The sequence below is a fragment of the Lepisosteus oculatus genome, chromosome 9 (genome assembly GCF_040954835.1).
Source record: "Lepisosteus oculatus isolate fLepOcu1 chromosome 9, fLepOcu1.hap2, whole genome shotgun sequence".
NCBI classification, from domain to species: domain Eukaryota; kingdom Metazoa; phylum Chordata; class Actinopteri; order Semionotiformes; family Lepisosteidae; genus Lepisosteus; species Lepisosteus oculatus.
In genome coordinates, this window is record NC_090704.1 from 39,983,652 (window position 1) to 39,998,309 (window position 14,658).

The 14,658-nt window shown below is 43.2% G+C and overlaps 1 protein-coding gene across 2 annotated transcripts; it reads right to left on the minus strand.

The window, feature by feature from the left end:
* Positions 1 to 273: 273 nt before the first annotated feature.
* On the minus strand, positions 274 to 12,414 carry cog1 (component of oligomeric golgi complex 1). Of its 2 annotated transcripts, XM_015356750.2 has the most exons (15): positions 12,063 to 12,414; positions 10,427 to 10,671; positions 9,635 to 9,816; positions 9,067 to 9,237; positions 8,147 to 8,303; positions 7,638 to 7,848; positions 6,537 to 7,328; positions 5,720 to 5,866; positions 4,900 to 5,061; positions 4,608 to 4,732; positions 4,204 to 4,312; positions 3,535 to 3,644; positions 3,037 to 3,121; positions 2,496 to 2,539; positions 392 to 481 (listed from the first exon to the last, which is right to left on the minus strand). In XM_015356750.2, the coding sequence occupies exons 1-14, from the start codon at positions 12,369 to 12,371 to the stop codon at positions 2,525 to 2,527; spliced, it is 2,820 nt and encodes a 939-aa protein (XP_015212236.2). In that variant the 5' UTR covers positions 12,372 to 12,414; the 3' UTR covers positions 392 to 481; positions 2,496 to 2,524. The 2 variants fall into 2 exon arrangements, with proteins under 2 accessions (XP_006635458.2, XP_015212236.2); XM_006635395.3 differs by lacking the exon at positions 2,496 to 2,539 and having other exon boundaries at positions 274 to 481; positions 12,063 to 12,413.
* Between the last annotated feature and the right edge of the window lie 2,244 nt (positions 12,415 to 14,658).

The window sequence follows — 14,658 nt, forward strand, 5'->3', positions numbered from 1 at the left end:
ATATATATAACAGTAAATAAGTAAGGCTAGAGCCAGAACCGTAGATACACATGAAGGTCAACATTCACAGTCGCATTTTTGTACTTTTCTTTAGCACTCCATTATTTCAGATGGCATCAAGTTCTGCATTATTTTCGTTGGACAACTGAACCACAAAAATGTAAAAGTTTTCAATAAGTGATTTACAGTGAGAGAATGAGCCTTTGATCATGTATTAAGTGTGAAGATTTTCCAGGGCTTAAGTCTGCAGAGGTAAACATGACATAACCAAAGTTTAGTAATACAACTATATATATATTTATTTTTTATAAACTTTATACACGTTAAAAATCTTCTAAAAGCTTCACTTGGCCATGCTGGAGAGCCAGCCCAGTTTGAAGAGGGAGGGGCCTGTGGGCTCCTCCTCCTGAGACGCCAGCTGTCTGAACAAGTTTCCAGGTCGGAACGTTTCTCCTGGTAGGGCAGAGGACGCAGGGACAACCTTTAATGGAACACAACATTGGGGGAAGATATTTAGAGCTGCGATGCTGTACCATGAGGGGTGGACAAAAACAGAATGAGCTCAGTGACAGAAGAGTTAGAGTTAACAGGTCCTCAGTCCATGTTTATCACACTTGTAGGCTCAGATTTTAAGACTGTTATTGTCCAGGCTTTGTGGTTTTACTACTATGAAAACCTCAGATTACAAATCTCATTTTCCCGCTCTCAGATGGCAGCATATACGACTGGAATCCTAAAAACTAAGTTCAATGAGGTAAAGAACTAAGACAGCAGCTTGAAGGTCAGTTATATATTTTATAAGACTTAGTTTGCTTAGTGCAAATGAAGACTGAAGGCAAAGTGCATAAACATTGAGTATCACATCCTGTGAAAATGCAGTGCAGGCACTGAGCTAGTTTTGCTTCTGGCTGGAACAGATAGGATCTCTGTGAGAATATAGTACACACTTCTGGTACGTTTTTAACTTATGTTAACAGTGAAAAAATCTCTATGAAATAATATATGCATAAAAAAATCTAAAATATTCTTCATAATACGCAACCTAACTTTTGTATACACAAAATATGACATTTGTGCATCTTTAAACACAGCTGTATATGCCAAATTGTTACAAGTTGTTTATCCCACCTACTGTCTAAATTAGGAAGTGCTATTTTCAACTGTGAAAGAGTACCAGTCTGTACACTAGAGGGAGCTATAGATCCTTCTACCAAAAGCACCACAGCATGATTCACTCTTCCCTGTTCATTATTAGAAACACAGCCCAGCAGCTTTTCTACAATTACAATGTCACTACTTTTTTCAAAATTACATTAATTCAACAGCTGATTTTTACAGTCTAAATATATCATTGCCCTAAGCTCATGACTCTCCAATGTTTAGGCAAATACGCAACTAGCCACAAATATTTTCTCAATGCTGTCTCGCTTTCAAATGTGTTAAGAAAATTCCTCAAAACAGGAGAGAAAAGCTGTACATCAAGGCAGCTTCATGCAAAACATTTCAGGCAGAAAAACAACTCATGCAGAGAAGATTCTCTGTTTTGTATCATTTTGTATCAGGGGCTGCTGAAAGGTGTATAGACCTATTTAGTAATAGATAAGAAATGCAATTTTAAATCTACATTAAAAACCACTGCATGTTTTTAACCGAGACTTTATTTCAAGTAAAAGTTAAAAGTCTATATACTGCAGCCAGCTGTGCCACAGGAATGTCTGTGAATGTGATCCTAAGGGATGAGACTGATCAGAGATTCTGCCACGGAGTGCACATTTCAGATCTTTCATTTTAACTACTGTTAATGGCCAGCCATCTGTGAAACAGTGCTGCAGCATTGACAATCAGGCTTTCTATCTGTGTTCCCAGACAGGACTTGATCTTTTTCCTCTTTGACCTGTTACATGGCTAATGACTTCGTATTTCACAGTGAATCACATTAATGTATTTCTCTTCATTCACTGTTAGTGTAATGTATTCACTGTGCAACAAATTCCTTAATTCCTAACCTACTGGAAGCCACCAGCAGCATTCCAATGGGTTCAGATGCCTATGAATTTAAACTTTTTCAAAAACAATCCAAATTTAACAGTCATCTCTATTACCACAATGATGTATCTCTCTTTTTCCTGATTTGAGGAAATACAGAGGTACACAGCCATGGGTTTAAGATTAAAACCAATTTAAAATAAAAAGGAAACCAAATGAATTAAAAGTTATCATGTGAAATAGGTTGCCCACCCCCGATCAGATCACTAAAGCAATTAAGAAATGTCATGGAAATGTTTTAAAAGTTGGATTCACGTTCAGCTGATGAAATCAACTAGAATGATCAAATTGCATTTCTCATTTGTAAGCTTCTGTTGTGTTTGGGTTGTCAATTCTCAATAATAACCTGAGAAGAAACAAACCACATATGACACACGGTTACAGAAAACTCCGACAAACCGGAGGCAAGGCAGGAGCACACTGCACACGTTCTGTAAATTACCACACACCAGTCTTTTACGGCTCCCCGACAGAGCTCTCAGAATAGCAGGAACTAGAGAAAAGCAGACAGCATTTAACTGTGATCCAAAGCTGCTAATCAAAAAACAGTCCATTGACTTTGACAAAGCAGAGGAGAAATGCAATTATTCTTCTCTGAGCACTATCACTTCAAGAGCCACACATTCTGGTCTGGAACAAAATCATTCATGTAAAATAACGTAGGTCAAGGACAAACCTACTGTGAACTGGCCATTTTAATAATATCCATGATGAATTTAATAGAAACAGCCAATGTGTGATATGTTCTAATCTTTACGTTAAGGCAGAGATGCTGTTTCTGAGTACAGAAGGTAGTGAACAGTGAGTGTCTGGTTATGCCTTGTATTGCCTAATCAGTTTAGACGAGGTTTCCCAACAGATGTGCATCGTATAACAACAGCACCGTTACAGGTGCAGGATGTGTAAATGAACCCAGAGTCTATTTGGGGTGAAACGTTGGATGTTTTCTACCGCAGGGCCCCCCCATTGCCAGACTCCCCCAGTCCTAACCTGGGTCCTGGAGATTTCAGAGCCCCGGGATGCAGGCTTGGAGGACTTCCGGGAAGTGGACATGCTCAAGGGCAGGAGTCCGAACCTGGGGAAATCAAACAGCCTTGGTCACGATGACCGCCACAGCATAACGGGCCATGATTTCTGAACCTAGGATTAGGCACAACTGAACTTGATATATTTTCTTCATGACACGCATAGATAAGAAGTAAAAACAAGAGGGGAATCCATGGAAATGTATCTAGATCTGTGCTGAACTCTCATTCGAATTTGAGATTTCTGATATACTGCTGCGGTTTAGCATATCCCTCCCGGGGAGCCTTGTAAATCAACTCAGTTGAATTCTATTAGTTCCTTTAAGTTCCTTTCAGAGCAGGCCTAAGACGATGGCCTGATGGGCACCATGCAGGGCTCTAGCTGTCTGTTCTAAAAGCTCCACTGCAGGTTAGTGGCCAAAGCGTCTCCAGGGCGAAGCTGCAGTATCGGAGCTCCACTCACCGGATCTGACTGCTGGCGAGGGGCAGGATGTTGTATGGCTCCTGAGTGCCAACACTGGGCCCCCTGGAGCTGAACTGCTTCTCTGTGCCTGTCAATAGCCCCAGCAGCACCTGCACAGGAGATAGCACAGCGCATGAAATTCCAGTTTTACAGACACATGACTGGTCCTGCGATCTAGCAGGCTGCACTACTGATAATACCCTCTCAAGAATGGATGGGATGCACATCACTGTAATTTAGTTCAAACAACACCAAATTTATTTTTGTTACCGTCTATGAATGACAACAATCGTCCCCTTGTAACAAACCTTTACTAGCATTTTTCCTGTACCACCTTCCATCAATCTGATACTTTCCTGTCTACCTGCTAGTTCTGCATATTAAACAGTACTATTAATATAGACAAAATATATTTCAAATGTTTCTTTCTAACCCTGGAAATTAGGCGTCTCAATCACATAGTGGCAAAACAGCTAAAGTGGCCATCAGGGTGAGTTTTTGTCTGCAGTTAATTTATAAAATGTTTCCTATGATATGGCACCAAAAAAAAACACAAAATGAAATGTTCGGTTCATTATCGCTGTGCGGCAGTTTTTCTAACTGTAGAAAGACAGTATGTGCAGCCTGAGGCCCAGATCAGTGTCCATGGGGCCGTGCTAAGGTACGTACAGAGGTCCTCTGGACGAGACGGGTCAGGTTAGTGTTGAGTGGGGGGGTGAAGACATCCAAGTCAAAAGGATCAATGTGGCCCTCCAGGCAATCACAGACCTGCTGGATCCTGGTGGAGAAAGAGAGAGAGAGGTAGGAGAGGAACACACAAAAAAACCCACAAATTGGCACAAGTAGACTGAGCACCCGAACAATTATCTCCTAGGCTCGGGGCAGAGGCCTCAGGTTTCAACGTGAAGCAAAACATTACTGGAAACCACGCAAGATTTCATTTTAAACTGCGTAAGGAAGTGTTGGCTTGGGATGTCAATTAAGTAAAAGGCAATAATTGAAAATAAAAGTATTAAAGGAGCACTCAAGGTGCAGAAGCTCCAGCGAAGGTCTCCCCAGGAGGTGGTGGGTACCTGGGATCTTGGTGGGAACGAGAGGCCTTTCCCTCTTCTTGCCTGGCGCTGAGAGTCACTGACAGGTAGCGCAGGTCAAATAGCAGCTGCAAGGCCCGGTTCTGGGTCATGAGGAAGGCAGGGTCCTGAAAGGGGGAAAGTACAAGTGTCAGAGGTTCTGCAGGTGGCACAGAAAATGCAAATGGGTTTGTTTTTGTGTTGTACTGAGTAGCCATACTCTGTAGATCTGTTGCGTGCTCTGTTCATCAGCACAAGTACAGTCAGCCCTTTCCTGGACTACTGTCCAGCTCACCTTGTTGTGCTTTTCCAAAGCCAGCTTCTCGTACTCGGTGATGACCCGATCCAGGCAGCCCTTCAGCAGCTCCTGTAGGGTGACCTTTGGCAGTGCGTGACCTCCAATCCTGTTGACCTCTAGGCACAGATGGAAGAGAAGAGTCTGCACATACCATGAGGGCTGCAAAGACACAGACATGCATTTTTAACTCATTCTTTCTCAAGCCTTTGAAGGGGAAAAAATGGAAATCAAAAACCTGAATCAAATCCTAAAAAGATAGCTTTAAACAGTAACATATGTACATTGTTTGCTGCAAAGTTCTTTTAAAATTGGTTTTGAAAAGACTGGAATTCAGATCTTTTACAGATCCACAGAGGACGCACACTTGCATAAGACTAACCAGGACATATTAACCCACATGACAAACCTGTGTCTGAGCAAGAGGGTGGAATAAAACTACATTCTGTGGGAAGCACCTATTAGGGTACTGCACTCATAAATGGTAGTTTGTGGGTTTAAATCACAGGTGAGACGTTGTTGTACTACTGAGCAAGTTACTACTCTCTGATTGCTCCAGTAAAACACCCAGCTGTACTGTATAATTTGGTAAGTTACTTTAGATAAAAATAATTTTGTAGCAGTGGAGAAAGTTACTCATTTATGCTAGTTCTTTGTTGTCTGGACCTTTGTTGAATTACAGATGCAGAGATATTCAATATTCCCACAGACATATACAAGAAAAGATTAGGACTGAGCACTGCAAGTTCCTGCCCGCAGTTCCTAGAGTTTTAGACTGAATCCCTGCCCCCAGCTCAGCTGTCACCGGCTGTTGATTCACCTGAACGGGAAGACGGATTTTGGAGGTCACTTTGCTCCCTGATTCAGTCTCTTCCTGAATTTCCAGCTCCTCCCAGTTGGTTGCTGTTTCCAGGATGGAGCCTGCGGAGCTCGAGTGAAGTCTGCCAGCAAAGTTTTGGACCAGAGCCTGAGAGAAGCACAAAGCAACAGGTCAAAAAGAAAAAGAAACGCAAATGAAGGCTGAATATGCACTTGTTGCTGTATTGCTTCTCCTGGACTGCCACCTCCTAATAATTTCAATTTTAAATGAAAGAAACATCTGCACAATCTTTTTAAAATAAATGCAAAACCAAATGTTTTATAAATGTTTCATAATGAACTAGAGGTGAACTGAACTGCTTTCTAAAAACTGAGTTCCTCCTTCTTAAGCTTTTAAATGTGATAGTCAAAACCTATTCCCTTCATGGAATTCTTTCTTCCTTGTCAGGAGAGAAATGTAACTGAAAAATAATTGTACCTCCATGTGTTAGTCTAACCTAGGATTTGTTTTACAATAGTTTGTCTCATAAGAAAAGGTGAAAGTTTGTGTTTTTTCATTTTTTAACCCTATTTCTTTCTAGTAGCTAATTGATTGGAGCATCTCATTCAGGCGTTTCTTTAAACAGGATAGACAGCAGGTTCAATAGCATGACAGGGTACCTTGCTCCAGACCCCTACAACCTCTTAAGTAAAAATATTATGACATTTATCCTGAAATCCTTAAAAAAAAAACGGCCTAGCTAAATAGTCAACTTAAACTAAACAACTATAAACAAACACTGCACCGCCCACAATTGCTTTCTTTTGATTGGACAAACCTCGGTGAGGGCGGAGCTCCAGATCCGGTAAGCTTCCATGCTGCATAATAGAAGCTCCTCCCTCAGATCCGCCCACCTGGCCTGTGCAGGGCTAATCTCTGGCGCTTTGGCGCCTTTGCCCAGCTTCCTGCCCTGACGGGAAGTGTCCTTCACCATGTGATCTGGGCCACCCTGCTTCCCCAGAATGCACTGCTTCAGGCTGGGGCAGAGCTCGCTCATGGACTGACAGAGTCTTGCCATGAAGAGCACTGAACTGAGGCAGCTGTTTCCTGCACGGCCAGAGCTGAGTAACTTGTCCTGCACAGCCTTCAGCTCGGAGCGCACGGAAGACAAGATATTGCGCACGCAGGCCAGGCAGTGCTCTCGCACGGTTTCTTCCACAGTGCTGGCATCAGTGAAGCGGTCAAAGGAGGAGGACGCGACAGGAAGAGGTTCGGCAGACTCCTTGGTGGTCTGCTCAGAGGGCAAGTAGGAGAGAAGGTCCTCCAGCCTGATTTTGAGCTTTGAGTCCAGGGAGGAGCAGAAGTTCTGGACGCAGGGGGTCAAGGCCTGGGTCTTCATAGACAGGCCACTCTTCAGCAGGGGGCTGCGGCCTGACACGCTCACCCAGGCTGCGTCACTCAGCAGGTCGTTGGGCGATTCGGACCATAGAAAGGAGGCTACGTCACCCTCAAACTGCGTCGCCCTGCTGGGGCCCCCGGGACCTGACTGCCCTTCCAGTTCCCGCAGGGATGAGGTCAACAGGATTCTGGAGCTGCTCGAGATCTCCTCCATTCCTTCTTGAGTAAGAGCCTGGGAGCAGAGAAATAGGTCCACCATTTTCATTCATACATCCATTAAAAGTAAAATCATCCATTGAAGTTTTGACAATTCTAAGACGAGGAAAACCAGTTTCATTTTCTGGGTCCTGTTAAGCTGAAATGCCTGTCTGGTGCAGCACGTCCAACTGTCTCACAAAGAAGGGGGACAGATCTATGGTCTGTGTTTGGAAGAATACAACTTGCAGCACACTGATTAAAATATCAGGATTTTACTTTATTTGCAGCTCATGTTACATGGCCTGCTGTAAGACAACGCACTTAAAAAGAGAATGAAACCAACCTGCAGGCGCTGGAGGAAGAGCTGCTGGAGAAAATCCTCCCAGAAGGACAGGGGGCGCTCCAAGAGCCGCTGACAAATGACGCTCCAGTGCTGGCTGATGGCGTCACTGGTCAGCAGCTCCCACACAGCATCCCGGATTGCTGCCAGGCCCTTCAGGCTCTTCACGTAGACCAGCAGGCCGCTGATTCCACTGCAGATATCCTCTTTACACCTGCAGCCAGCGCGTTACACGAGAGGGTGACCATCTCATTAACTGTACGCCCCCCTTCCCTCTAAAGACTTCCTTCCCTAAAACTGGAATATTGCTTGCTGGGTCACCTCTTGGATTTACAGTAAAAAAAGGTAAACTGCTCAAGCCTGATGTTCACTGGAGAAAATGAAACAATTCCACCCATAGGTTCTTATGACCACAAAGGAAATCGCATGGGTCTAGCCAGTTCTTCCTTGTTCCCTGTTTAATGTTATTAAGTTGCCAAAAACCTCCCCCGTGCCCAAGTTCTCTTCCTTACGTGTCCATCCACTGCCGCAGCGTGTCTCTGAGATGCTCAGGCTGGATGGGCTGAGCCAGGGTCCGCAGGGTCGGCTGGAAGTCGGTCACAGAGGACGGAAGGTACTTGAACCAGCTGCCTGAGCTCATCTCTCCCTGCAGGACCTTCTTCTCTTTCCCTTGCAAAGAAGATTAGCCCCAAATGCCTCAGAGGTTTACTCAGAATCTCCTTTCTTTACGTTTGCACAGATGTATGAAGAGACAAGACACAGACCAACTGCATTCTAAATCTCCATGGCTGAAGGTTAAAACAAATGAAATTTTGTAATGAACTGCAACGACCTTACCCACTGCAAATTAGTTTATGCATTTGCATTTATTTTCTAATGCATTCATAGTCTTTGCGGCACATTACTAGTCAGGCAGCAGCCAAATCACCCTGCAGCTTGACTGGCAGCCCACTAATGCTAAGCAGGTGTGAGCCTGGTCAGTACAGTACTTGGATGGGAGACCTCCTGGGAAAAGCTAAGGTTCCTACTGGATGTGGTGTTAATGGGGCCAGTAGGGAGCGCTCACCCCGTGGTCTGTGTGGGTCCTAATACCCCAGTATAGTGACGGGGACACTCTACTGTAAAATGGTGCCGTCCTTCAGATGAGAATTAAAACTGAGGTTCCCATTCTCTGTGGTTATTAAAAATCCCAGGGTGTTTCTCAAAAAGAGTAGGCATGCTACCCTGGCGTCCTGGCCTCTACCAATCACGGCCTCCTAATAATCCCCGTCTATGAATTGGCTTCATCACTCTGTTCTCCTCCCCAACAATAGGTGATGTGTGGTGAGCATACTGGCACACTATAGCTGAGTAGTGTCCAGAAAAGTGCTATATAAGTATGATGAATTACTATTACTAGTCTCCCAGTGCAGGGGGGGTGGGAGGTGCATACCAGCGGGTGCAGTTCCGGTCACAGTCTCCAGTGTGGCGAACAGCAGGCCGCAGCTCAGGGGCGGCTCCATTGGCTTACCCTCAGGAGGAGTACAAAACACGGCGTAGGCCTGGTACAGTGTAGTGGCCATCAGCTCCACCAGAGAACATACCTGAGCCTTGATACCAGCACCTGGAGGTCAACATTGTTTGTTTAGTCAATCAACGCAAGATAAAGGACAATGACAATTGCCTCTTGATGCATACTGAAAACACAGGTTGAGGCAAAGGGTGCTCATTCAAGGCAAAGGGATAATGCAACCTAAACAGCAGGGGGGGAAACCCACTTTGTACTTGTTACTTGAACTTGGAAGGCCTTGTTCTATATATGCAAGGACTCAGCACTCAGAAAATTCACACTCTTCTAAACCCTGAGATGTGCACCACTTCTTTTATTTCTGACAGGGATTCAGAGACGTAAGATCGCAACAATGTTAACTACAATCACAGCTACCATGAGGGCAGAAACACAGTGGGATGCTTGAAAGGCAGAGTGGAAAGACAACGGGCTCTTGGGCTCAGCTACGCACCATGCTGGGGCTGGTTGAGCAGTTGCTGGATGGAGGCCTTCCTGGCCAACAGGAAGTCAGCAAGGGCTTGCCGCGGTGAGCTGTCCTCTAGGAGCATGGTGGACACCAGGGCTTCTGCAATGGCCTGGTCTGAAACCACTTGGCCCTTCAGGAGAGATTTACTCTCCAGCAAGATGGTGGACCTGAAAATACACAGACCAGTCGCAAAAAATTGGACATAAAAAAATGACAGTCAGCTTCCGAGCCCTGATTTCCACCTGTTACGCGCAAAGGCCAAAAAATCGTTATGATCGTTATCCTTAATTTCTACTTCAAAGTAATTTCTTTACATAAGCTATTCCATAAAGTAAAACAGCTGAATCAAACACTCAAAGATTCCACTAGGTGGCTAAATGCCTAGAGAAGTTTTGGCACATTATGTTCACTGTGTGCTGAAGCCAAAGTTATTTTTAATACCTACCATACTACCAGTATTTTCAGCAAAGAACAATATTTACTTTATCAAACTGTAACAGAAAACAAACAAGGGGCAAATAATAATACTACACTTGATTAAAAAAAATAACTTCTCAAAGCACTTTACAGCAAGAAAAAACGTTTACGAAGAAAAGAGGTGATAAAATGAACAAATTAAAAACAAAGAGCATATAACACCGCAAGGTGGAACTGCCACCTTTTTTTCAGTCGGACATTGTTGAGAAGACCACACCCTGTAGGGATCGGAGCGGAGAAACGAGCAGGCCACACTGGTGCCCGATGGCGTCTCTAGCTGGCAGAGGGGGCAGTGCTTACCTGAAGTGTCCAGCAGCAGCCACCTGGCGCACCAGGATGGGAAAGCGGGCCAGCACTGGGCTGTAGTTCGGCCCTCCACCCCCCAGCTGCAGCAGGCTGTGCAGGTGGCAGCAGAGCAGGTAGAGCCGGGTGGCGTGGAGGTACTGGGAAGACTCCATCGCACTCCAGATCCGCTCCGGGATTTCCAGCAGCAGCTTGATCTGGGCAGCCATGCTGTAAAACTTCTCCTGAGACTGGCGCTGGCTCTGCAGCACAGGAGACAGGGGTACAGGCACCCACCTATCAAATACTGTAACGTTGCCGTGTTATACCAGAACAGAGATAACAGATCACGAGTGTTCCTCTCCTGTATAAGACCTTTTATGGATCATTCCAAAAGGTGAAAAAACTATATTTCTCTTAATGGCTTTCCTTATGGCAAAAATGTTTCATATAGCTTTGCTTTTGATATAGTACTAACTGTACTTAAAGCTTTTTAAAAATAAAATAGAGATTTTTTCTGCTAACACAAAAAGATCTCCATACCCCTTTTTTGGAGGCACTTCTTTACACAGAGGGTTGTAGGAGTATGGGGAGACGTATCCAGCCATGCTGTTGAAGCTGATACCATGCCTTCTTAAAAGAATCCCCTTAAATGAAAAGCTAGATGAGGTCCTCGGATCAATAAGCCACAGATGACTAAATAGACTACACGGACCAAACAGCATCCTTATTGTTTGCAACTGATTTCATGTTCCTAATTGAATCAATGTTCACATTCCTTCGATAGGAACTTTATTTTTCTTTAGATAAAAAGACAGCAGGCTATTTCAGGCCAGCTTCATATGACTTCACCAAGACATGGCATTTCCAAGGGATTTATCTTCTTGAATTACATCTACACATAATTATGGAATAGAATCCCATTTCTGACTTTAGTGGCTTTAGCTGTGATTAAGGTAACTAAATAAATGACTAATGAAGATTGTGAGTAAGTGTGCCAGGCTAGCTTCCCTGTGACACTGGAAGGCAAAATATTACCCAAATGTATCATTAGCAATATTGAACATATGAACGCCAGACTTAATCTGATCCAGCAGCGACGCCTAGCGAAATATTTGCAAATTACATGTATTTCAAACACAAATGTACTTCTGCCCAACGTTATAGTCAGTTAAATAATTAGTGCGTGTCAAAAGATCAGTGTTGATACAGGTTGTATTTTTTGCTGCAACTGGAATGTTAGATTGTCAATGATAAATTTGAGCCTCATAACTACGATCTCCTGCCAACAACAGAGATCTCACATGTTTTAAAACAGCATCATTTGCGACTACGGTTTGACAACATCTGTTGCCAAATTAATCTGGTGTCGTTATCAGTGCTGTTAAACGACAGACGGTCTTCTGTTGTAACGTGTGTGTGCCATACCGTGGATTTACCGGTCACAACAAAAGGCAGGTGGCATGGGCACTAGCTGTCCATACAATAATAGATATTCATCGGACAACAGCAGAGCTGCATAGTCGCCTTTCGGAAAGCAGTCGAAAACTGCAAACCCATAAAAAGCAACCGTTTTGTAAGGCAACACTGTAAACGATAGGACATTTCGATCAGTGGCATTTTTAAAATACCCGACGACGGCCACGTCACTTACTTCCAACCTGCTGACAGGCAGAGACGGATTTTTTCCTTGTTTGAGTTGGTGACAGTAGCGATGCATGTCTTGAATCGACTGCACGACGCTCTCCGAGCACTGCCGCATCTCGCCTATCGTATCCGCGGCCTCGATCAAGTCCCGGTAGCGCTCTCCGACCATCTGCCGCAACTCCTCTTTTTTCTGCTCGATCTCGCCCCGCACCCTGCGCTCTATACCTCGAATCTCATCGGCACTGTAACGCTCAAACAGGGCAGTCGGGTCTCCGATTTCCGAGATCCGGAGCGAATGAGCTGGCACAGCCGCCATAGCTGGAATAACAACCTGACAACCCGGAAGGTCCAGCCTCAGAACAGGATTTTGGATGCATAAAGCAGGCAGTCAGACCTTCATCACGTGACAGGGGTAAAGACTTTGTATTTCATTCATAATCCACTAGTTGGAGCCCAAATGTAAGGATTCAGATTCGCGGTAGTTATAATTAATTATAATAATTGCTTACACTTATATAGCGCTTTTCTGGACACTCCACTCAAAGCGCTTTACAGGTAATGGGGACTCCCCTCCACCACTACCAATGTGCAGCATCAACCTGGATGCATTATGGATGGTTATGGATGCATTAAACAATGTTAAATGTATGATCATTTGCAAAACCACTAAGCGATGCAAAATTTAAGTTTTAAAACGCTGCATCAGACTGTATAGATTTTGGGTGTTTTTTTCTGATTATTTTGAATGATTCCAAAGCATCTGTTAACTTGACATTGCGAAACAGTTTATAGGAAGTCTAAGGCATTATCTTGATTCATTAAAAATCAAGATCAAGGAATACAGTTTCTTTTCGCACGAAGCCCTCCCACGTGAAAGTATGAAATTTGTTCGAGGAAGCGAGAAATTTCAGTCTTCCTAGTCACTGAGGATCAAATTAAATTAAAATAATTTATGAACCGTGACCAAAAATCATATTAATTTGAGATAATGAAACACTTACTGAAGGAATTTTCTAGTTATAATGACATATGCATTTCGTCTAGGCCTGTAATTATGCGGGTCCTATCCCTTGAGATAATCATTCTGAATTAACTCCACTTCGCCATGAAATGATCTGCCCTTTTCAAATGATGACACATTCATTAGAAGCAGACTTATCTAATCGATGCATGCAGTTAATAGACCTTGTAATTGTCACGCATTCAATGGTTTCTAAAATTACTGGGGAAACTACCTGCTTTGATGTGTCCTTGGATCTGTGCATCAGTATTTCCTTCCCAAAACTGTTGAGTGTGTTAATGATAATTATAAGAATAACCATACAAATCCCTTGCATCTGTACAGCAGTTTCTTTTTATCCAGATGGATCCCAAAGTGCTTTATATAGAAGAGGGGACCTACTTTCTCAATCATCTGTACAGCACACCCATGGCAACCACTCTGTTGTAACAGTTTACAACAGTTTTTAGTTCTTCATGAGACAGTAACATTTTTGACAGTGCTGCAAGTTTGTTAATATGTCAGAACACAAAATATCAGGCCAAGAAATAACAAATTACATTAAAAGGGAACTGAAGGCCTACTTTCTTGATAACAAAATACATGTATTGATGGTATAGAAAACTTTAATGCATTTCGGATTCACACCAAATCACTATAAATTGCCATGTTGTTGCAAACTCTTGGTCTTGCCACATGTGAGAGCAGGAGTTCTCACGAATTGTGACGTGATGCTGCCCTTCCTGCTCGCTAGTCACTGTAATGACTAATGTAAAGGTATGTACGAGCAAATTAAGTACAAATTGTGCAGCGGATATATTACCGTGATCTGCATACATAGTTAACATGTAAGTTCCATTTATCGGCAAAACCGTCTTGAAGTAAAGAGCAATATTTCTGTTGGATTAAAAGAGATGTCATCACAAGTCTGCTTCTTTACAATGTCACAGGGCCGCTTCACCTCATCGGAGGTTTTGTTGCCTTGTTCTGTATTGCAGAACATGGCGGTGTGTTTATTGGGACATTTTGTCAATTTGGTGATATAAATGGGAAGTTTTACAAGTTACTATTATCATTTTACATTTACCGTGGTTTGAAACACACTCATCAATGCTGAGCCCAGAATATAAAAATAGCACTGCAGTTTCCTGCAGAGGTGAATTAAAAGGGAAATTTTGATTGGCTAGTCTCAAGGGGGATTTAGCCAGGACACAGGTGTCAGCACTCCAGCTACATTTAAATTAATTAATGCAAATTATCATGTAAGTCTAGCTTTCTAAAACATGGGAAAAGGCAAATAATATGGATCTAATTGCGAAGTCTTGTTTGTTTTTGCTATGAAAACATCTGGGCTAAAATAAATAGAAGTTGAGTATTGCCTTATCTTGAGTGAAACTACGATCTGGGAAAATCATTACGTAAACCTACAGATGCCACAAGATGTGATTTTGGAATGAAATATTTATTCATCATATACATCTTTCAGAATTCTGGATGCATAATGTTCTTTGGTTTTGCTAATTGAACTGTTTGCATTTGTTCAATAGGTGGCACTAGAAATTCAAAAATAGGAGTTTAAATAAATAATGGGCTACAAACATCC